Source organism: Apteryx mantelli, chromosome 5 (assembly GCF_036417845.1).
Source record: "Apteryx mantelli isolate bAptMan1 chromosome 5, bAptMan1.hap1, whole genome shotgun sequence".
NCBI lineage: Eukaryota > Metazoa > Chordata > Aves > Apterygiformes > Apterygidae > Apteryx > Apteryx mantelli.
This window is the reverse complement of record NC_089982.1, coordinates 38,266,366-38,291,730: the sequence shown is the minus strand read 5'-3', so window position 1 is coordinate 38,291,730 and position 25,365 is coordinate 38,266,366. Positions and strand designations below refer to the sequence as shown.

The 25,365-nt window shown below is 37.8% G+C and overlaps 1 protein-coding gene across 2 annotated transcripts in view; it reads right to left on the bottom strand.

Annotated features, from left to right (window-relative positions):
* Window positions 1-1,291: 1,291 nt before the first annotated feature.
* MND1 (meiotic nuclear divisions 1) overlaps window positions 1,292-25,365 on the bottom strand; it is a 39,166-nt gene continuing 15,092 nt past the window's right edge. For both annotated transcript variants that reach the window (XM_067297119.1, XM_013951922.2), the window contains exons 5-8: window positions 19,952-20,026; window positions 17,955-18,069; window positions 3,294-3,338; window positions 1,292-1,545 (exon numbers count right to left, since the gene is read on the bottom strand). In XM_067297119.1, coding sequence (XP_067153220.1) covers window positions 1,439-1,545; window positions 3,294-3,338; window positions 17,955-18,069; window positions 19,952-20,026 — 342 coding nt within the window. In that variant the 3' untranslated portion in view covers window positions 1,292-1,438. The remainder of the gene's footprint in view (window positions 1,546-3,293; window positions 3,339-17,954; window positions 18,070-19,951; window positions 20,027-25,365) is intronic.

Here is a 25,365-nt window from a genome sequence, read left to right as displayed (position 1 = left end):
CAACATTATTGAAAGCACAGTGACATTTTACAGTGACATTTACACATTTCTGCCAGGCCTTACATACATTTTCCTTAAGCAAAAGATAGCTTGCTACTTCCGAAGAGGAAGTTTCCACTCAGTATCTTCACAATAACTTTGGCATCATCATAGACATGAGACTAGACAATAGTCAGGAACACATCTGAAATCCTTGGATTTTAATAGGTATTGAACTGCTCGGAAACTTTTTAATTGGATAGGTTGCAGGAGACAGATTTCTGAGCGTATCTTTAGCTTAATGTCACCTTTTCAGCAGTACTCTCATCAGTGTTATTTATTTGGTTATGTGAAAGGCAGACAAAACACTTTTTGGTGATACATACATCTATCTAGCAGTAGGTACAACTATCTTCTAAAGGTATATAGCTTATATCCTTGCTGGCAAACTCCTAATTACCTCTGGAGTTGTATAGCAGAGATGTGGTCTTGCAGTCCACAGACTTGGGGGATCCAAGACCAATCTATACTCTCCATCCTCCTTTTTGTGGCCATGCAATGACCAGAGCTAGAAAGCAGAAGTTCAGAGAAAGTGAGGTGCTTCTGAAATTTCACCAAACAAAAACGAGACTTTCTGAAATTTGTTACTATTTTGGCTGGCTGCATTTTTAATTTAAATTTGAAAAACGTACATAAACCCAAATAGCCCAAATCTGCCCAGTTTTAAACAGCAATTTGAATTTGGTCTCTCACATCCTAAATCAGCACCCAAAGTCTACTGTGATGCAAATTGATGGATCGGTTTGCTTTGCCTCCTCTCCAATGCAGAAGCTTTCTCAAAACAAATGTTGTCAAATCTGCTACACTTACAGGAAAAGATTTAGCTCTGATGAACCAGTTTTTTTCCCAATAACAAGAAGTTTTGGCTCTAAATTCACAAGCATCTCTAGCAATGTAATAAAGAACAAGCTGAAATCAAGCCTGGGCCTTTCTATTCACCTCCATACTGCCTCAGTGTTCTCCCTTAATGGATTATGCACCTTTTGTGTTTCATTATCTTGATCAGGGAAAACTTTTACTCTCCTGCATATCCTCTAGTGTTATTTCCAAAGTCTTCAACTTGTTTAAACATAATTCCTTGGAGCTTCTAGCTCTTAGTTATATTACTTCCATTTTAGCAAAAGAAAAAAAAAAGTGATAATTACTCCCCATGACCCCTGTCCATTCTTAGCTTGTCTCACACAAGTACCAAGCAATTTATCGTCCAGAGAGTACCAAGATGAAAAAGAGGTTAAAAAGAAAGTGGAACAAGTATTTTTAGAATTTTATTAACTTTAACAAAAACTGAAAATTAAAGGGGATAGTTTGTTTTGGAGAGGATTCAGATATACGTATAAATGCCAACTAAGCAATATTTAACAAACTATGTACAACTGTGTCAGCAATCAACTGTTGAACATTAATCAATGTAATCAAAATCTTCTGGGATTCCAAAGCTTTTGTCAATTCTGCTCTCTTCAAATCCAAATTTACGCTTGGCCCAGGACTTTATTGAAAAGATGTTATCTGTAAATGGAATGAAAAACATTTTTATTTTAATAAGAAAGCAAGAATTATAGTCTTGGCTACAACAATACTCTTCTATTTGCACTACCACCGCATAAATGAAAAAGGTAGGTAGTTGGAAAGTATCTCAACATCATTATTAAACACATCGAAAACATTAGCAAGACTTTTGCTGACGACATTATTTTACTCAGTACTAAATAAAATACATTTTCTTTTTTGGAAGTTGCCTTGATCTTGATCTTGTTCTTCTCCTAAAACAAGACTGAAAGCTACAATTACATTGTAAATCTGTTATGTGGTGATGAGGAATATGTGAATAGGCATGATAAGTATTTTATTGGTCCTTTTTCAACTGGACACCTACTGGGTGATTATCTTCAACTGCAAAATCAAATTCAGATTAACCACACATTCCTTTCCAGTCCTGTGTATGTTTGTTCAGATAATATATATTTAGCTTGAAAGAAGTAAAAAAATTAAAATACGTTCCAATAGCTTTATTTTGGTCAGCGTTTCTCTTTTGGCATCACATTACTATTATTTTAGCATATACACTCCCTTCTTTTTAACATAGTTTTTCTTTGCCCTACTGGTTGAAACTCTCTACTTCATTGCTAAACCTATAAATTACGCCATTGCTTGAGACAGGAAGCGTTCTCTGTGCCTGTACACCTTGGAAATCCCTTTTTTTCTTTAACCATCAGAACTTGGTTTTAAAACTGCCTCTTCAATAGAAACAATATGCCACAGCATATAGCCTATTTCTCTAGACAGTAAAGCACCTTATACAGATAGAGGCATAGTTCCCTCACCTCTCTCAAGACGTTGAGAACAACAGCTTCAGTCATCAACAGCAAAAAGCCTTGACAATGGTACCCACAGAAGTGATTTTCTAAATACATAACTTCATTTCCTCATAAGTAGTAAACAACCCAATTCAAATGAAGATATAAAATAAGACTATGACTATAATCTCCTGCTGCACTTGGCATAGCAGATAACAGTGAACAGTCCATCAACAGCAGATGTATTCTAAACAAAAAATTACAAACAACATTCCAAATGAATAATAATAATAAAAAAAACAAAGTAAGGACATACGTATTCCTTGCTCTGTAAAACAGAAATATATAGCAATATAGCAAAGCTAAGCAACAGAAAATTGAGCTGAACTTCCATGCAAATGTTATCATAATAACCTTCTTCAAAACTGTGTAGCACTTTTCCCTCATGTCAAAGCTGATAAATTAGTTTGAGAAATAACTACTTTATATTAGCATCCATCATATGCTGGCAGCAATAAGATTCCACACAACATTCTACTCTTCAGAATCAGACCAAAATTCAGAAAAGGAGAATCAGACTTTCTGAATACCTGGAATTATGGCAGTGCTAAACTCACCACAACCATTTCAGGTCTCTTTCTACTACAACTTTCCTCATCTTAAGATATTTTAACTCCACCAAAAAAACCCGAGGTGCACGTTTCAACATAGTATGCAAGGCTGTATCAGAAGAGGAAATCTATTATGTGATGTGAAATACATTCGGTAATTAAACTGCAAAAACATACTATTTTTGGATCATGATGAATTATACCCAAAATATATTTCCTTATGCTTTGAAAGGCGAAGGTCATTCTAGATCAAGTCCTTATAAAATATAATATTCTTAACAATGAGCAGGTCTTTTACTCAAAGTGCTCTAGTCAGAAGCTGTGTTAAGCAACATAAATGCATACACACCAGTCCATCTATTGGCTGCCTCCTTGGCTACTTTGTTTGTTTGGCCTGAAATAGGAAACAAAAAAAGTAGGAAAGCATAAGTCAGAGTCAAACCATATAATAGTTTCAAGGCATTGAGATTACATTTTTATTGATGTCATTTTTAGAGACCCACAGAATATAAGGAAGTTAATTCTACTGCTTCTAAATTCTCCTTTTGTTTTACACTTTTAAGGTTCTATCAAGCATGAAGCTAAGTTAAAGAAAAACACAAGCAAAGGAACATAAAAGATACCGTATGAACAGCTGCGAGTTTTTGAAGTGTACTTTAAAATAAAATAAAAGTAGTTTGGTCTGCCTGGGGGCTTGTCTGTATCAAGATCAGAACTAGGTATATGGCCTGAAGAAACTAGAGGCAACTGAGGTGGAAAATATTTTATAATTCTCTCTGTATGTAAACAGTCTATCACACAGGTATGTATGACTATATGGATAAGGAAAATACCAAGAGTAATGGTCTATCACAGAAATCCAGGAAGGCATCACATAGCCTTGGAAGGGTCCCTGGGCTTTGAGAACCCCCTTGACGAAATGCAGACAAAATAATGCTCCTGATTATTAAACACAGCTTCCCTCCCTCATCCCCACTCCAAATTTAAATATGTAATTGTAAATTACCATTACTAGCTTTTATGCAGTTTCCATGAGGCGAAACAGTATCAAGGAAAATTCTTCCTGAATCATCTCATTCCCATTAGAAAAAGTACTGAATCAAACAGGTTGCTTTTTAACGTGGGAATTTATCAGAATCATCATGGTTCTCACACCTACACATAACTTAATTATTCCTAGTCAGTCATGTTAGTACTTGCATGATATTACTCATTTGAATGGTCAGCATGAAATTTGTTTCCAGGGGTACTGAGAAGTGAATATATAGTCAGGTATCCATTGTTATAAAGATTATACTTCAGGCAAAATTTAATTAACTTGAAAAAACATCGGCTAGCCCACAGGAAGATAGGCGCTCATTATTCTACCCTCAATGCTTCAGTTAGTAATGTGAAAAAATGTTTAAATTGGAGTAAAATACTGTTCCAAAAGCAGTGCTGTTTCTAAAGACAGCCTAAAGACAAGTTTCTAAAGACAATTAGAAGTTTTGGACATACCATAAGGAAAACACATATGAAAGATGGGCAAAGTGGATGAGAAGATAGGATTTTTGCTTGTTTGCATGAGCAGAAATTCAAGTTATCCTTAGCCTGAGAGAGTTATTCCTTATTTCGTTTGCTGACTTTTCCTTGCCAACCCTGCTTGTTCAGGTCCATGAATGGCAGCATTGACAACACATTGGCAGCCAATGCATTTAAAATAGTATTTTACCTAATGCTATATGAAGCAAGTCTGCAGAGTAAGTACTCATCAAGATTTTAAATGTGTTAGCTATGCTACTTCATTTAGCATGTTTTTTAAACTCTACAGTAAAATGGGGAAGTGGTATTTGATTCCAAGTAATGAAGTCTGAAATGAGGAAAAAAGTAGGATGTCTTCAAACTCCATGGATCCAGGAGCATCCTGGTGGTCAGGGTGAGCCAACCTATTCCTCAGCACCTGCCAGATCTCAGCAGAAACCCCTGTTTTCCCGGAAGCAGCTGATAACTGCATCCTGCACTTCTGTGTAACACAGCAGCTCTAAGTTCCTGCAGTTTTCAGCATGCAGCCCTGTGCTTAAAGCACAGTGGCCATATTATATAGTGAATTGAAAAAAAAGAAAAATTAGTGGCAGCATGGTGCATTGCCACCCTTCCAGAATTGTTTAAGCATGCTAAAATATACACATATGACGATGTGTTCTTAAAATGTGACTTCTACCACTATCAAAGAAAAAGCTGAGATGACCAACAGATAGAAGTTGGGCAACATAGTGGTTAGAATGGTGGTGGCTGCCTAGAACAGAGTTGTGGCTAAAAATGAAATCATAATAGCAAGAGCAGGAAGCTCTAAGGGGAAATCCCACTGTGGGTAGAGCTTTCAATAACTAAAATAGCAGAGAAATAACAAAAAAAAAAAGAGTGAAAGTTATATAACTAAAATGGAGAAAGATTTTAACCATGTCATTCTTTCCATGCACCATCTGGGACTGATCACAAACTGGCAGCAAAGCGTCATGCTAGAAGTGTGGAAGGATCACAGGTGGAGGCAGAACTTTATGGTGGGGAAGGTGACATCCAAACAGTCTGGCTGAATATCAGAGAAGAGGCCGCCTCAGTCCTTTGCAAGCTGGGGGCAGACATCCTCCCCACTACTCTGCCAGTAGGCTCAAGGTTGGGAAAACAACAACCACTTGTAAAACCTCTGGCACATGACATCTCTAGGAGGTGGATTCACAAGAGGCTGCGGTGAGTTTATTGCCGCCTGACAGTTCCCATTTACATTGGCTGGCATGCATGTACCTGTCCACTACACCACCATAGGGATGCAGGTGGTGTTTTATTCTGCCATTTTCAAAGTTGCTTTAGACCATCAGCCATGTTACATCAATAGCAGTGCCAGCTAGTTTGCCAAGTTGCATGGCTCCTACATGTTCCTCAAGTCCAGCCTGACCAAGCTCATGCAAATGAAACAGCTTGCACTGCGTCTTGTTGTCAGTGAGACTGTCACGGCCACTACTGCAGGTTGGCACTGCAGTCCGCTTAATCACTAATTCCTTCACTTAAATTCTCCTCTCTCAAAAATCTTTTTTTTTTTTTTTTGGGGGGGGGGGGAACCACACCTCATCCAATTCCCAGAAAATACTACATCATCACCTCAGCTTTTGCCCTGCTGCCCCACAGCTATGTGCTGAGCATTTAGCTATCTGAAGGAGAGATGAAAGTCCATTGGGATCTGGCTCAACTCTTGCCTATGATTCCACCCCAGGATCTTGTGTGTCTGCTGTGTCCAATACCATGCCTGAAAGAGGAAGGAGGAACAGATATTGGCAGTTATGGATCAGAGTCCCCGAAGACACCAGCTGCACCTGCATTATCACACCAGGATCTTCTAAGATGACTTAGTCCCAAGAACTGAGAGAAATGAAGGAATCTGACTTGAGTACTTTATGGAAATCTTTTATAGTTACCTGTTTGAACTTTCAGCGGTTGCATCATCTGCATGTGTATGCACACAGAAAGTGAGGAAAAGGAGGAGGGGTAAAGAAAACATTTCCCTCCTCTACCCCCAAAACACCTACTTTATGTACTGATGTAATTCAAGGTCATGCTATTTCTAATTCCCTAGTTCCACAGGGTTATACAGCCATTGGCCTCCTTGGTTTTTAGACTGTGTTGATAGACAAAGTTTAAGACCCAAAGAAACAATAGTACGGAGATTTAAAAATGGATATGCCAAAGGAGAAACGGTACACAAACTGTATGAATTGCACAAAACAGAAACTGCAGAGACAGCACTGAGGGCAACTGGCTAGTTGCCAAAACCACCACAATCATTTAGTCCTGAGCTGGGCTGGAGTCATGCTGATTACCCTTGAGTGACTCCTGCTGACCACAGCTGCTCCATCACAAGTTGATTTCTGGCAGCTGCTAAACACAGAACAAGTGCTCCAGTACAATAGCTGTGCAAGACAGCAAAAGGGCCAAGCGTGCAGAAGAGATGAGTGGCACAGGAGGCAACATATGTCCCAGATGCACTGTGCCAGGTCTCTCATTGCCTATTGGTCTATAGCAATCCTCTACTTTAAATCCATACATCTGCACATATGCTGACAAAATATACACTTGCTGTCTGGAAGCAATAGTATAACCCATTTGTTCTGGACAGCACATATTCACTTCACCAATTTGTGTGACAACATATCCACAGGCTTTCTAGCTGCCATGCCTGCAGGATAGAAGTCATTCACTTGGCTGAAGCACATGCCTCTATCCTTGGCTGACCAGTCTCAGGCATGCTTAGCAGTCTCCAGCAGGAAAACGGAAGCTGACATTTTCTCCCCTGAACTGGACAAAAGCAACCACAGCAGTGCAGGACCAACAACCAGCACGGCTTGCAATGCTAGATTGCTGTGTTAGCAAAACACATCTGGAAATATGCCCTGAACATTGAAAGGCTAAGGGTCAAAGAGCTAGTTTTGACCTGTCCTCATGAGAGACTATTCTTCCCTTAACCCCATGTGCCTGTGGAGAACTTCAGGGAACTCAAGCAGCCTTAGCTTCTGGGAACTGAAACATTTTCCTAAGTGGTCTCCTTATTACAGGGACAACCCCCTGAATCCTCTCAGAGGGAAGCAAAGTTAAAGAGAGGAAGGCCCAGCTGCAGTAAATATCTAAAGAGAAAGTGAAAGAGGGCTGGAAATGCGCTCTTTAATAAAGGCCAATGACATTGTGACAGTGCCTGCAGGGATCAAGGAGCAGAACAGGAGACAGAAGTGGCAAAATGACTTGTAGAATAGCTATAAGAGGTGCAATAAAAAGCTTTTAAAGCAAATGGACAATATCTAATCAGGAGTAAAGTTTAGGAGCACCAAAAAAAAGTGAACACAGCAATGTTTCTGAACAAATTTGAACTGGCAGTATATATTAGCTCAGAATCTTAACATTATCATGTTGCGTTGGTTATGATCTGATTCTGGAAACCCTGAAGCCTCCTTCAGCATACTGCAGAACTACTGTTTCCTCTTTTTATCCCCCCGCTTCCCCCAGATTCTCTCACTTTTTTTGTGGAGAGGAAAAAAAAAAAGGGAGAAAGAAAAGAACAACATTAAAAGTCCTATTTATGTTTCAAAGTGGAATGCCCAAAACTTTTAAAACCTCAAATATTTCCACAGGAGGGGAAGACCACTACATGCCCCATTAACACAATACATATGCTTTAGGAGACTAGGTTACTATAACAGATTTCTGATACTTCTGTGGCTGAAAAACAATCACGATAACAACGACAACAAAAAAACCTCGCAAGCATTTTCCAAAGCTGCTTTCATATTCTTTCTAGAAATAAAACTATAGAAAGTGTTTTTAAATCCTACGGCTATGGAAGCAGTCACTGAATAGCATTCAAAACTGATAAAGGTAACATATTCCAGCTCCAACAGCTATACTGAAAAACCTCAGCAGCCAGAACTAGCTCACAACCACCTACAGCCTTGGAAATGAAGAAAGAGCTGTAGCCTTCTTTCCTCTCCTAGTTTCAACCCTGCCTTTTTCAGGACCCCTTTAAAGATTACTGTAAGTAATGTCTGTATTTTTAAAACAAAATTTCCAGGGCCAGGAACCTTAATATCTTTTTCTACACAGTAACAAAGCTAGAGTAGCTATATTTACAAAACTAGCACAGGCTAGTGCCAGTGTGACCTAGCAGACTAATGCCACAAGACAATTTAATGGATTTCCTACTTTCAAGATGAATGACTGCAGAGAGAACTAGTCACCTTTCAAGGATACAGTCACCCATCACCCTCGAGGACTGTTAGCAGATGCATGCAAAATACAACTGCAGTCTTCAGCACATGGGTGAGGGAGTAATTTTACAGTGTGAATTGCAATTCTTCGGAATGAAATACAGAGAACAGCTGCAAATGCTCTCATAGGCGAATGTGGATTATTAGTCCAAAGATTCCCAATCTCTCTCATGAAACTGGTCAGGGTAAATTAATTGCATTAGGGGGATTTGAATTCCAGTAGTAAGTCTGCATCCATTTAGGCTGTATTTAAGTATGAAAAATAGCAACTACAATAAGAATGGTATATGAACTTGAATCTCCTATGATTCCTATTATTCAGTGCTGTCTACAGAGTTACCCATTCTCCTGATCTCAGGCTGCCCTCACTTTCCAGAAATGTCCTTTACCTTGTTCTTATCTCACTGGAACAGGTTTTATCATGTATTTCTCTTCTTCTTTTGCAGAAGCATCTTTAGATTATCCTGTCATGCACAGTTCCCCAAATCTTTCCCATTAATGAAAATGTCTCATGCAAATAAACAGCCCAACTCTAAAGACCAGGGTAGTAGGTGAACATTGAAATTATATGCTTGTCATCCACAGGGTACAAAACCTAACTGCTTAGCAACTCCTACTAACAGGTCCATCCACAAACTGACACCAGAGGCCCTGATCAAGAGACTGTATCTTGCCATGAGAGAATATTCATGGCAATGAGGTGATCAAGCGGCTTCATTAAGCCGGTACTTGTACATCCTTGAGACTAAGTAGTCTATGACACTGTCAATAGCTTGACTCTGAACATCACAAGAACAGTTTGAGAAGAATATTTTATAACCAAGTGTTAGGCAGATATACCTGTTTAACACTACATGCAATCTTTACCTTTGCTCATGCTTCCCAAAGAGGAGCTCCCTCTTATAAACAGAATAAGGAGCTCTTGTTTATAATAGTGATAGCGCATCAGAATTCTGTCAATTGCTATGAATCCAAAATTACACACTTTCCTCCCCTCCATATCCCAGTATGCCATATAACACTTATCTGCATGATATTAATCAACAAATCATAACTGACAAATCACAGTGCTTCAGAATTCACAATGCCTGAACTCAATTCAACAGACAGAAGTGATTTCTCCTTTAAATGACATCACAGCTTCAATAGAACTATTTATACTGATGTATTTCCAAATAACAAAGAGATAAGGAATATCTCTTTTTACATTTAGATTCTGAACAAAGTTTTGGAATTACCACAGAAAATAGTCAAGCTATCATGAGTCTTACCTACAGATCTACAACAGTTTTGAAAAGCATAGAACATAATATGATATAAGCTATTCGTGATAGAAAACACTCAAGAAATTTTAAAATAGGAATGAAATAAATTAGCATTTCTGTTTCAACAGCTACATGTATGTGCTTGAAAATAAACCTGAGCAAATGCATAAATTAGTGTCACTCTTGTCTATATAGTGAGACACAGCAGTGCATACTAAAGCTACCAATAAGCCGATCCCCATTTCTGGGAATATGCTTTTAAAGGGCCTATGATATTTGTTAGTCTGTTTAAAAAAATGTCAAGTCTCATCAGCAAAAGCTCCCTCTGTCCCATATGAAAAAAGTCACACTGTCAAGTTTCATCAGTATGTATGCAGTGTATCTTTGAAAAATGTCCAACAGAATTTGTCAGAACTGCTACCAAAAGATTCCTCCACGCAAAATACATGCTTTTGTACTTAACTTCACCATGTTCACATAGCCACAGGAAAAGACCATTTACCTTTCAAGTATTCTACCTGAAAGTCCACTCTCGTATCTTGGTTAAACCCCTCTGTTCTTTGGATAAAAACAGATGTAAGTAATGTGCTTACAAAAGGGAAACAAGCATACCAACTTTCTCATTCAGTGCTACCTCACAACTTTTTTTCTTTCTCTTTTCAGCAGACAGCTCCCCCCCTTCCTTTACTAAAGCTCTGCACCCGCAACAGAGTTAAAGGAACATTTCAAGACCTCTACACTGCCGAGCTACATTTAACAAGCAGGCTCAACCCAGAGCATTGACTTTTTTTTGTCCGATTCAGGATGTCGTTCTGCTGCACACCTGCTGTATCACAGAAGTTGCAAAGAAATGTTTGGAAAGCATCTCAGGAGGTCATCCAGTCTGCATTCATCGCTCAACACATGTCCAGCCTTACTTATGTCATTTCTGAGGTGTTTGTCTGTAGCCTGTTTTTTCCAAGGTTTCCAGTGTTGGAGCTTTTATAACCTTCCCAGGCAATCTAGCTCAGTGTTTGATTATTGCTACCATTCAAATAGTTTTTCCTTATCTAACTTTCTATTTTTTCTGCAGTTTACAGCTATTACTTATTGCGGTGCTCCCCACGAACAACAGGTTATTGCTTTCCTTTTCTTCAGCAGTCTTTTATATATGAGAGACTATTATCCTATTATCCACAATCAGCAATCTTCATTTGAGCCCTAATTTTTTAAAGTTTTTCTCCTACAATGTAGTTGCTAGACCTCTGCTATGTCTTTTTGTTCTGCTCTGAATTCTCTCCAGTTGGTCAGATACATCTTGAAGCACAACATCCAAAACTGGATCGAGCATTCCAGCTGAAGCCTTACCAATGCAAATAAAAGGATTATTTCGCACATCGTTGCTGTATAGTGATTTCCTTTTTCCACAACAAAAATGTCTTATGTTCAACCTGTAAACTACTATCCCCGCTATCTTTTTCAAACTCTCTCTCCCATAACCACTTGCTCCAGATCATTTGCATAACACAATATTCCATGTCCTTGTACTTGGTAACTAGTGAGTATTTTTGAATGTTTTTCAGGCTATCTTTACAGTTTGTTCATTTTGAAACCTCACCTCATCCTTTGCTCATGTAGTCCCTCAGAGTTTCATGTCATCTGCAAATTTAACAAAAACATACCCTCTATTCTATGATCTAGCTCATTAATAAAAATACTGCTGAGCAGACACATACCCACAGCAGATCGTAGTGGAACTCCTTCAATATAACCTTCCACGTTGGTACTGATTTACTAATGAATGTACTTTGAGTAAAATTATAAAGTAGCTCGAGACAGACTACTAGAGTTTCATCAAGATGGTGTTTCCCTACTTTTCTTATCACAGTATCATGCAAAACAGAGTCATAAAACCAAATACATACTACTACTCCTAATCTACAAAGGTCTGTTACACTGGCAAAGACAAAATCTCTACGTTCTTCTAGGTACTTCCAAATTGTTTCTCTATTTCAGTGCTCTTTTTAGTGAGACCAGCTTACCAGATGTTAAAGCAAGGGGGGGAGAAAGAAACACTGGAAATATTCTCAAATACACCACTAGTGCCAAGATTAGTCTTCTATTGGTACAACTTGCCTTGCAAAATATCTGTGGTTAAATAAAACAGTACAAGATACCTATATTAAGAGTATGCATTGATTATGGTCTTATCTAGGTTAGGACCATTATGAAAACATACCCTACCATCCCCTAACATATGGGAGATTTCCTAACAGATGAGATTGCCAACACATTTTTTTAAACAAGGACAAGGAAGACTAGATTTGACAGTCTTGCAACTTAGCACAAAGAAGAAAGACAACAATTTAAAAATCCACAATATCTTTCCTGACCTCGTTTTACAAAAAGGAAGTCATAAAAAGGTAAAAAACACTATTATAAAAAAACTTTGAAGATCACCCTAAGTTTATCAAAACAGTCTGCATGAATGATACTCTACAAAAGTAACATAGCAGGTCTAACACTGGGAGAGAGAGTCATGAATAGCCATTTTCCACATCACAAAATTTATCAAGCGTCTACCACTCCTAAGAAGCTCAACAACTTTTGCCATGAAGATTTAGTAGCTCAGACACTAAAATTATTCCCACATATTTCACCTGTTGGCCTCTCCCCCTATATATCTTTTCTGCCATTCCAATGTGAGCAAATAAGAATCAAAAGAAACAGAACAAAAAGGAAACAAACCTAATGAGCTTTCTAATTTAATTTTGAGAAAAGGTAATTTACCAGAGTAGCTGATTTATTTAAGCTGGGTGTTACATATGTTAGCTAAAGACTTGCTCTTACAATTGCCTTTTTTTCCTGAGTATCCAAGTAGAACTCCACTGATGAAAGATAAATGATTAAAAAAAATTTTTTTTTCTTAACCTGCTAAATTGCAGCTTTATTTTAGATCAAGCTGGAATGAGTTCAAGCTTTCCAAGAAGCCAATTCTTGCTAGCATGTGCTTGAGGTATAAAAACACACATATGCACACACTTATACATTCAGGACAGTTTTTCACTGGAGAGTGAAACTCAGTTCACTCTTAATTGGAGCACAAACCTTAGGTCAAACTCACTGATCTGTACAGAGGCCTTTTGACATTATAGCCTCCGGTAATCACTTTTCAATGAGCAAGCTTCTCCTCTACAACTGGTTACTCTGTTGAAGCAAAAGCATGTGTTTTCAATAGCTGAACTGCAAACAAGCTTCCTTGATTTTCAGAAGAAAAAGGAAAGTTGAAGGGGTGAAAGGAGCAGAAGTATTATTACACTTTCAATGCCTTCTTGCTTGGCTATGGTTACCTGAGGAGCTTTGAGCATTAGTGATCAAGTAATACATTTGTAATTCTACTCATTAGCACACCGTTCCTTTTTCAACTTTACTTAAAAGAGTTAAAATTTATGTTTACTGTTACTGTGTAAAACTATGATTGCACAGAAGCACTTTTACTATTTTTAGAAAAAATTAGGAATAAGGTTATGTTTAGCTTTTAATTCCATCTTATAACGTAGCTTTTGATAATTTGACAACCTTCCAAATGAATGTCAAACCACTCAAAAAACAGTATAAGGAAGGGGGACAAGCATCAAAGATCTTAGCTTGATGCAGTTAGTGGAGTAAATGTGTTTTTACACTACTGGTACACATCTCTGTGCATTCTGGTATTCTACTGATGTACACTGCCTGTTTCCAGTAGTATCCTCATCCAGATCTTCAGGGGATGAAAACTAATATATTAAATATGCAATTCTAAGAAAGGTGAGACTGTGTCAAAAAGGGGTGCCTGCTTTTAAATGTATTATTTTTCTACATACGTGTAGCAATAGCGTCTGGTTAACTCCAAATAAGGCTCAATTTAACCCTGTAAAGCTAACGTAAGCGTGGGTGGAGAGACTATTCTAACTTCAACAGAATGACTAATTTCTAATTGCACACTTTTTGTTAACGGTATTGATGCAGAAACCATAAAAAGCACAGCTCGTCTCTCAGATGCCAGGTGCATATTTCATGGTTGGTAGCTAGAAAACATCCTCTTAATTGCAAACTGAACATATTGGATCTAGAGGTGACTGAAAAAACACCCTCTCTCCATAGGCTTATATCTTATATCTATATCTTATTGACCTTTGTGGTATCTAGACTGGGTATAAAATTATTTGTAGACATTCACTTTGCTAAGTGAATCATTGCATTTATAAAAATAGCTACGTAATAGTTCATTAACTGAGAGCCCTGACAAAGATCTGTAGTTTAAACAAACTTTCTAGTATGTTTTTCTAAGAATAGAAAGACTTTACCACAAAAACTACCAGAAACTCCATTAAACCATTTTGTAAATAATTAGCATTTTGGACAATTTTGAATAAAACTGATTCAACTCATTTCAAAGCCTCTCCATTAACCAGGATCATCTAATCCTTCATTTTCTTCCCTATTGTCTCCCCTCTGGAAATAAGGACTGTATTAGTAAGAAACCCCCCAAAGAATCTAGATTTTGGTACAGAACACATTTTCTAATCAATCTCAAAGCAACAGCTGGAAGATAATAGCTAGGTACATTTACCAAAAGAAAAAAAAATTTTCAAAACAATTCAAAAAACAACTACACACAACCACAAAATCCAGCAGTTAAATCTACATCATCTTTCAGCATTAAACGTCAATATATTAAGATGAATGAAGAAATTAATACAACTCAGATCTATCATCATACTGTTTGTAGACTCCCTGAGATAATTCCTCACTGCAGTTTGTCACCCTTAACTTTTCTGTGTTTAGACAAATCAGAATTAAGCCTTTCTGAAGCATCAACAAAAGTTGTTTTCAGCACTGAAGAGACACTTTCAAGTACGTATTATATACAGCATGACATTTTCATGGTATTCAGTGAAGCCTAGATATTTTCCCAAAATTAATTTTTACACAGCCATTTAAGTGTTAGTTTTAGAAGATAATCTAATCATAAACTGGATGTGTCATGATCCCTCTGTGATACTTCTGGATTCAAAAGGAGAGCTATCTTAGCTACCTAGATATTCAGGGTTTGTCCATCTGAATCACTTACGCTACTAGCTACCGGGTAAGATTAAACAAAGAGAGCAGAAGGAAAAAGACTGACACCAAAATTCCTACATTGTATGTGCTGCACTCAGCAATTTGCGGCTTTTTGAGAATATGGTTTGTCCAGACATGTTCAGATTAAACTTTAAAGTGTAAGACATAAAAACTAACAGTAATTAGACATTCTAAAAACACTCTAAATAAAACAGGAACGCTGACAGGCTACTTTTAAAAGCCAGCCCCACAAATATGAACACTCATACCCCAGCAAACCCACTCACTTCAGCCTGTATCTATCTCTGAGATTACTCTCCTATGCACGGACACGAAGTGACCACAACAGTGCTGTTGTGAAAAGAACAACCAAGTTTTGTTTAGACCCAACTATGTTTTAATAGTGTAAATTAACATCTTTAAAAGAGAAGGACAAGAAGTCTTGAATTCCAGATTTTTTTTTTTTTTTTTTTTAAATCTTACAGTCAACACTGAAAACATTTAGCTGTTTCTGGTTACAAGCTGGCCAACAACTGAGAGCACAATCAGTGATAATTTACGTACATACTTAGGCTGCCAAACAAACCTCTCTATAAAATGAATTATCAGGAAATTTTAGATCCCTATCAACTCTCCCTGGTGGGCAGAAAGAATTAAAATTATGCAGTGGGTTACTCTTGATGTTACGTGGAAATTTTTTTGGCCCTGCAACAATTTGGATAAATTATGAACTACAGAAAGCTTGCATTCTCTATGCCTTTTGTCCTCTACTAAACTGCACAGGGAATCTGTCAGCATCACCTGTATCCATCCTTGCGTACATGCATTTTATGTCATATAGCACTTCTCCTAGAGCAATAGGGAATCTCTTTTTTCTCTCTAATGGCTGCTTCCCCACAAGAATATCCTCCAACCTACAAAAACCTGCCTCAAAGTAGAGAGGGCTCAGCCCTGGGCCAACTGATGCAGAACAGAGGGTATAAATCCCAGTATTTCTGCATTTACCTCTAACAACTGTGGTCAATTTTACTGTCATTGAGAAAGGATTTTAACTTTTTTACACTAAAAACATCACTTCCCACATCCTTTTTTTTTTTTTTTCCTTGCACTTCCCTGCACTCTCTGGAACTATAGAAACGCCTTTTTTGTTTTTTTTGTTTTTTTTTAACTCTGAAATTGCATTCAGCTTTGACACAGAAATTAACTCCCCAAATTGACATTTCCACTTCATCATTTACTCAGAGCCAGCAAATTAGTCGGTGCAACAAATTGTAACAGATGAAACATACAACAGGACAGAAACACCTTAATCAAAGGTCAGGGACAAATCTTTTTCAAAACACCACAGTCTGTTTCCCCAGGAATCCTACAGGTAGATGAGCAGGGCTAACCTCACCAGTGCCCTTAAAGGCTCATCCCTCCTTTGCAGAAGCTCATGCAGAGCTTCCCACAATCTTCAACAAAAGAGAAGACCTCCCCTTCTGCCACACCTGGAGCCACCTACTGATTACATTTCTTGCCCTCTTTTCAGGCTGTTAGCCTCTTTGCTAACGCGGTTAGCCCTGCTATTCAAGCTGTGATTTGCCCCCTTGTGCCTAGTACTTAGCAATGTGCTCACGGTGACTACTTCAAAAGAGAGGCCCCTCTACTCCTTCAGTGCACTCATTGCAATAAGGGTAACTCAACAACTGAAGTACCTGGAACTATGAATTCCTCTGCTGTCAGTTTCTGCCTAAATTCATTCATTTTTACAGCTGGAATCAGCTGGAATGTGTCTGCTGCTTGTCCTCAGAGAGCATTCAGAAAGGGATTTACAGTTGGGTAACCTCAGGTCTAGAGTTTGCTTATTTTCTGGCATACCATCACATATATCCTCATGAAAAGATAATGCAGCTGACAGAAAAACTGTCATAGCCCTACAAAAGAAGGAATATCTGTCCAATTTTGGGGTGTGCTGCTAGCTCTGTTTATGTTCTTGGCTTTCTCTCAGTACAGCTGCAAAACTGTGGACCTTCTTGTAAGAATAGTGAAACAAAGATTTAGTCAGATATCTTCTCAGAAAAGGGTCTGTGCATGTTCCTCAGTCTGTAATGGCATTTTGGCACTACAGCAATTGAATATGCAGTGGTGTTTGGGTAGCAACCTAACAGCCTAATAAATAAAACATGAAAGTTGAAAAGAAAATTAAATAAAATTTCATGCATACTTTTCATTTTTCATGTTAAAGATCAGAATATTAAGTATGTTTCAGGGCCCTATTCTCTATTTTGTACTGAAGTCATTCATTATTCCTTGTATCCAGTTAGAATTAGAGACTCCAACTAAAAATCAGCATGTCAGAGAGAGTACAAACACTAAGTGAACAGTGTAGTGCCATACTTATGTATAAATTAAAAATTAAGTGCCATTAAGGAAATACTTGCATTCTAAATCGACAAGACAAAGAAAGCAGAATGATATCTATTTTGCCAATAGGGAACCAAAGGTAAATGGGAGCCAGGAAGAAAAATACCGTGATCACAAGGGATGAATATATAGACCTGGAGTGATGACTTTTCTTATACATCCTGGGTTTCAGTATACTTAGAAGTTATAGAATTAATACAGTTCTAGAAAGGGCAGTCCTGATATTAATTCCAATGCAGAGTATTTCAATTTAAATATTGTTTGCTCACTGCTCAGTTGTTTGCATGTAAAAAATCAATAAAAAACTCATATAATATGACACAACATGAAAGTGTACCTGTGTTGTATTGCTCACAGCTTTAAAAAGGAAAGCACCTATTCTTTGGCTTATCTCTGCGTACCAGATTTTAAGCCAAAGCAATGCATACATTATTTTATGTAAAAGTTTACTTCCAACAATATACAACTTACGCATTTCTTCAACAACATCTGGATCACATTCTCTGTATTTGTCTATTTCTGCCTTTAGCTGCTCTTTTTTCTGCCGGAGAGCTGCAAGTTCCTCTATTAGAGCTGCACGTTCTGCCTGAGGGTTCAAAGCAAGTTGGGAGATATATTAAAACAAACAAACAAAAAAACCCCAAAAAACAAAGAAAACATTTATTACATTACACAGAACATTTCTCAAAAAATAAAAAGATATAAATTTAAAAGCTGTTTTCACTACTGCTTTCTGTCAGTGAATCAATTGAACATTTCATGCATATTCAAAACTAAGTGACACTAGAGGATACCAAGTACAAATTGGAAGGAAAAAAAAAAAAAATCAAGGCCAAAACAAAACAAAGAACAATTTTCTACAATGTTTGAACTCAATGTGGTTTAACAAACTCTGAACAGATTTCTTCATTGTTGGGCTTAAATGTTTTCTTTGTTGGGCTTTTAAATGTTAAAGCATATTTAGGAGTACTAGTCTTGTAATTAAAGACAGCATTACAGAAAAACCTAATATTCACACTTCCAAATATCTGGATACCAACTATATATGACTGCCCTCCAAATTTATTTTTCTCCTCCTTTGTTCCACACCATTTAAGAGCAGCAGCCTCAAAAATAAATTCAAGTATTTAAGACATAGTAATCTCTGCTGGGAGAGTATACAATATTACCTCAAATATTCTACTGATCAATAGGAATCCATAGACACCTGACCCAACATGAGCACCCTCATAGTGAACTCAGCACATATTTCTAATTCAGCCTGCACTTACAGCCAACCACTGTAACTGGCTGGAATTTGGGATTTTCAGAGAACTCATGCTAGGCCACTGGACAGTCTAAAAAACCCAGAGAGCATGAGTTTGTTAACTTTCCATTTCTTAGCCAATGACAATCTCCAAGGCAGCCTGAGGGTTATTTAAATTTCCATATTCCCAACCCTTCAGCCAACAGTCTGGATTCAACATATTCTGGAAATGCAGATTCCAAATCAAAGGCTTCCAGGCTCTGTGGGGTGGAAGCTGGTTGCCCAGAGCTCTACACCATGAGCTGGATTTCTCAGGACTTTTTCCTGGTGTAAAATCAGGAATCAAAATGTTGGAAGCATCAGCCATAACGGGATTTCTGGGACCACTGGCTTCTGCTAACTAAGGCAGGCCACGTGGTGGTGAAGTCCAAAGTCTCTAACAGTCCATTTGGAAACCTGACAAGCACAGCTGCATGAGAAACCTGCCTGTGATCCACTGATTACGGACAAACACACAGCATTTCTGAAGATATTTTGGATTCTAAGACTTGACGCTTTCCTACAAAACTCCTTTTCACCTGAAAACTTCTTGCCATCCTCGATTATGCACTTATTTACTCAATGTATAAGCCAGAAGTTTAGACTGAGCTTCTCAAAACTGATGAACAATTTAGGATACCTTACGAAATATTTTTAACTATATGGCACTTCATATGTATGTTAAATGTGAAGCCTAAATATTATTTTGCAGTGTTATTTTAACAGCTTTAGCATACAGAGAACACAAAGCTTATTTGGCTGCTCAGAATAACAATTTAGAAATCTAGATTATAAGTAAGTCCAAAAAATAAGGCCCCCAACATCTAAGTTCGCAGCTACTAGATTTGGCAGTTCAGCAACCATTGGCAACTTTGGCACATATCTGTGGGTAGATCAGGTTTTAAGATATCTCTAAATCTGAAAAAGGCAGAAAGATTACCAGACTTCAAGCAGTCACACATTTTCTCTGCCTTGAAGCAGCCAGATGGCAATATTTTATTCATTAGTGCATGACCAAGTCAGAAATAATCTAACTTTTGGGAACATTTATTTTTTTCTTCCCTATTCTTATAACCGATACTTAGAAGTCCTAATGGCTTTCCAACAACTACATCAATATTTGAAAATTGTGCATACTTGTAGCCCTATTCCCTAGAAGAAGCCCACCTCAAATCCAACTTACTGTATCTTCACGTCCAATTTTTGATTTCTCAATGCTTTTTTGTAAAGCCTCCTTTTTCTGAGTGCTTTCAGTCAACTGCGAAAGGAAACAAAGAACAAAATCAAACTATTTTAGTGCTAAATATACCTATAAAAGTGTGCGTGTGTGTGTGTATAAATATATTTAAACATAGGTGTATGTACACTAATGTGTACAAAGTTATAAATAACTCACGTAATAAAAATAAACACAAAACAAATACAAAAACCCAAGTTAAGTCTGAGGCTCTGACCCACAGAAAAGAATTACAGGAAACAAGTTACAGTCTAGAAAATTCTTACTCCCATGGCACATAACCTTGTCATATACTGCACAGTCAGCACAGGACCCAACTCCTGTTTCATACCACAACCAGGCATCTGTATGCAAAGGCCTCCACAACACAGAGGCTTTGGGTGAGATGATTTCTTTTGGTCCTTGTCCAGCTCTGTGATCTCTCCCATAGTTGCTCCTTTATTCAATGGAAGCAGTGACAAAAGTTATAGCAGATCCACCTGTTCAGCTGCTGATCCTTCCCCGAGTCTGGTATGCCATTGGCACTGCCCCAATCCTTTCTGCACTCTAGTGAATAGAAATCTCTACAGCTGAAAGGCACGCAAAGCCCCAGTCCCCTTCTCCGGGCTGCACTCGCACTGCTATGCTACAGACTTCTCCTTCTTTGGGTCTCAGGTAGGGGAATCTCACCGGGGAAGTCACATTTCACAGGTCTGGTGTCAAGATGCTCTGCATTTTCCTGTTACTCCAGCAGGAATCACTTACCAGAAGAGATCTCTCTCCATTAACCTGCCACCCAGCATTATCAGTCTTGAACAAGGCCCTTCCAGTTCAGTTGGGAGTTTTCCAGAGACACTTTGGAAACCCTTAAGCTGAGCAGGATGTATGACTCACTCGCTATTCCTCAGGGACTGAATATTCAGTATTAGCCAAGATAACTTGAAATATTAAATTAGATGAATGAGAATTCAAAAAAAATCTAATAAAACACAGTTTGGAAACCAGTTACTACATTTGAAACCAATGCAAAAAAAGAAACAATAGTATTTATAAGCTTAAAGGTAAAAAGAAACTTGATGCTTGGTTTGGGGGTTCTTTTTATACTCTATTTTTTCAAAATTACTACTTCTTTCTGGACAAGTGTGTGTTCATGTATGTGTGACTGTACACATAGACAAGTCATCCTCCTTTCAAAAGGAATGTTTAACTCTTTCCTCAATTTATATAGGAATTACACTAACAGTAAGGCATATAAGACTTGGGGAAGATATGTTCAGCTGTTTACTCATTGCTCTCAGTAAAAGGAACCACAGAGGCAGTGTGGGTTTCAGTATGTGGCTTGAAATACACCAACATCTTAATTTTGGTGGACAGTTAAACAGCACTCTTTCTGAGCTTTTCCACAAAATTCTTATAAAATTAAGTGTGTTAGTCTCCGTATTATGCCTCACTAAATTGAAGTCTACAGTTCAGAAGAGGACAAGCAATTAGGCTGTAGCTTGCAGTTTATGAAGGCCAAGTAAGACAAACACTACAGCATAGACCATTTAGTACCTCTGAACAAAGAGTCTTTGCTGCAGCAAAACTCATAGAAGGGAAGCCAGGGAGCTTATTTAGGTGCATACACCACTTGTGCAAAGAAGAAGACAACGCCTTCTATAACAGAGTGGCCATGAAGTTGTCACTTGCTCTGTTTTTCATATTCATAAGGTACTTTAGGAACATTTCTGCATCCTCTAAGATGGAAGCACAAAAGTTGCAATAAAATAATAAGAGCTGGTTTCCAGGTTGGAAGAACGTTTCCCAGTACAGCATCTTATTATTTTCTTGGCCTTCTTGGGTCTCTATATTCCACAGCATTTAATCATGAAAGAGACAGTAATGACAAACACTGTGAACTGTAGAAACTTCCTTGTCAAGATTGGATTCTGACCTACATAACATGCCACAAGGTTAGAAGTTCTTCTTTTGTCTAAAAGCAGCAATCATTTTTACACAGTTTTATTCAGGATTTTTGCTTTCTGCTCTCAAAGATTTTCATTTTTGGTGCCTTTTTTTTTAATTCTGTCTTCATGATGATGAATTAAAAAAGTTCTCTTTACAAAAAAAAAAAAAACAAAAACACACAACTTACAGCTCTTTGTGTATTTTTTAGAAGTTGCACTGGGTATTCCAAAGACAACAAGAAATAAGATAAGGATAAGGGAGAGAAGAGCAGAAAGAGAGGAAAAGATATTTAAGAAAACCAACATACGATGAAAATGGAAAGGGTGAAGGAATGGATGGCCATGGTTCAAGCGACGAATCTATGAGATTGGGAGAAGCAGGAAGGCTTGAATGAAGAGGTGGGAACACAGCTGAAAATATGACAGAAGGAAAGACAGTCAGCAAGGAGTCAGATGGAAGAAGGCTGAAGACATGATACAGTACCTAACAGAGCTAAGCGCAAACAGCAGGGAATGTATAAAGAAAAAAACAACAACAGAATTTGCATGTGTCACAGTTATGATAGCAGAGGATCACATCTGGTCAAATGTAGTGACTCACCTTCCCACTCACTGGCTATAGGAAAGCCTGATAGTGAATCAGTATGGTAGCAGATGGAAGATTTTAATTCTTTGAGCAATCTTGGGCCATTTTTCAAAAGGACTGGCAAATAATAGGACTCAAGGAACTTTAACCACCCTGAGAGAAATCTGACTTCTGCCAATAGCTGTGGGATTGATCTGGAGAAGAAGCTACTTATTGCCTCCCGTCTATGTTTCTTAAGAGAGATGTTTGGTCCGCCACATGAACAACCTTCTGCCACAAGTGTAACTGATCAGATGTGGAGAACAAAGAGAGATAGAGATATTCTGCCATACTAGAAAATTTCATGTCTCCGGTCTGTCTGCTCAGAGCACCTCAGAATCAGCACAAGATTAAGGTGAGGTAGAAGAAACCAGGAAAAATGCTGTATAGCAGAAAACTATTCAGAGAAGGAGGGAGACTAAATAATTAAAACAAACAAACAAAAAACCCAAAAAATTCCTCAAAGGGGATCTTCAGTGTTTGCAAAACATGGCAAGATGACAGATTTATCAGTAAGTAACTAGCATCTATAAAACAGAAGAGCTGGGAAACAGTTCCTTTAATTTTACAGACCCCTATAGTCAGCCGACTGGCCACTGGGCTAACCTAGACACTAATTCAATCCAAAGTCTCCCAAAGGGGTGTTCATACTTACTCTGCAAAGGTCTTGTAATGTTCAGCCATACAACTGTGCAGCAGTTTTTGTGTGTTAAGTGCTGCATGCTGCCGATAACCATCGATTCCATCACAGGTCCTAGGGTCTGCTTTGTGTCAAAGGATGCCGGGTAGATGTACACAGGTTATTTATAATATATTATGCAAGCATTATTACTAGGGTTCCACTTTGGTAAGAGTGATGTACATTTGGAAGAGAAACGTTCATATTTTAACCCTGACACAAAACAGCCACAGATTTCAATTAGATACCCCTTTCTCTTCCTTCTCAAAATCTCACTCTACACTGTTGGTTTCTCACTCTCCAGTGAAAGTTTTTGTTGGCCGTATTCCTTCTGGTTTCTCATTCTCAACCGCTCTAACCACCAATATGCCACCAAACACACAGCTTGTCTTCCTAGCATATTAAAATATCTGCAAACCTGGTGTAAGCGATGCAAACCCGGACCCTAGTGTGTACACTGGACAAGAATCAAACCAAGGTCTCATACACTAACCACCAAGAGCATTCACAGCTGTTAAGACCATAATGACAGTGGGATAAAGACAGGTATCGTATGCTCAGTTTTCTTTCAGCCAAAATACTCAACCAAAAATGGTATAAAAAGTTACTGCTATTGTGAGCGCCACTCACTGTGGCACCACAAAAGAATTTCAGACATCCATTTTTAATCATTCATAACTTTGTGAAATCATTTACTTTGTGTTTGAAGCTCTCTATGCTTTGTTTCAGGCCACAGGCAAGGGCTTGTTTGGTTTTAGCTTAAACAAAAGCAGTTCAGCAGTTTTAGGGTGACATTTGCAGTAGATTGGTATATTGCTATCGTATGTTAAATTTAATTGACCACTGAAAAAATTAGGTGGAATTGACAGAAGGCATAGAGAAGTATTTTAAGGCATTCTTCTAGATTTTAAAGAAAAATATAAAAAATTGAAGCTAGAAAATAAAATAAAATATACACAGTAAAAATACAAAGATTAATAGCCAAAGAACAATCTAAAAATATTGAAAACAGATCTACTGTGCTAAAAGGAAGGCACAGAACTCTGTTAAAAGAAACCACTGAGTAAATATCATTGAGTAAAACAATAAAACTGTTGGAAAAAAAAAAGTTTGCATCAATGTGCAGAACTGGTTTGTAATATACTACACAGAATAAACATACAACTACTTCTTTAACAGATACAGTCACAAGTGCATACTTGCCAGGACATCCAAGTACAGTGAAGTAACATTCCAGCTAACTAATTTTGCTACTAGCAAGCTTGCAGCAGAAGCAGAGAGCATCTACCGTGAACCGTAGCCTCGGCACTGCTGCTCTGGCCTCAGTAGGTGTGCACACACCATTCATGAAGTGCCATTTAGTATACATCCCATACAAACAGTGAGCTGAACCAAAGGAGAAACAGGTCCCTACCTGAAGTCTGGAAGGACTTTATGTGCTTTTAGTGGAACGCAGACAAAGAAAAACACTCACTTGCTATACAAATACAGGATTTAAAAAAACCTCAAAGTTTGTGAAAGGAAAAAAAACAGGTAATATCTTACCCAGAAAGTCATTTCAAGTCGCTTGAGCAATATGAAATAAGGAATGATGTTTGCTGGGATTTAGCAGGGGTATGGGTGAAGCAACTGGGAGACAGGGATGGTGTTGAAGAAATACAGGCCAGAACAAGAGGAGAGATGCAAACAGTACAGAAGAACTTCTTTTAACCCAGACAGTGAAGAACAGACAGTAAGATTTTTTTTTTTTTTTTTTTTTTTTTTTTTAAACAGAAAGGGAACACCATAAAAGGGTTAAGCAGCAAATTGTAGAAAATAAAGAGGAGAAAGAGTTTGGGCCCACCACATATCTGTACTCGCAAGATTTTTTTTCTTAAATACTACATTATAGGTATACTGGAGCAATGTTCAAGACAAGAACTCTCTTCTCTTTAGACATGGTGCAAATTTTACCAGAAAAGATTAGTTCATTTGTAATGGTTTTAATGCAATCTTTGAAAGAACCAGTTCAAAAAACTTGGGAGATGGTGGGTAATAAATACAATTTGCTAGAGAAAAAGGAGACCCCAAACCCAAAAATGAGTTTTATTTGCTATTCAAAATGAGAGGCTGGTAAACTGATGCTTTTAAC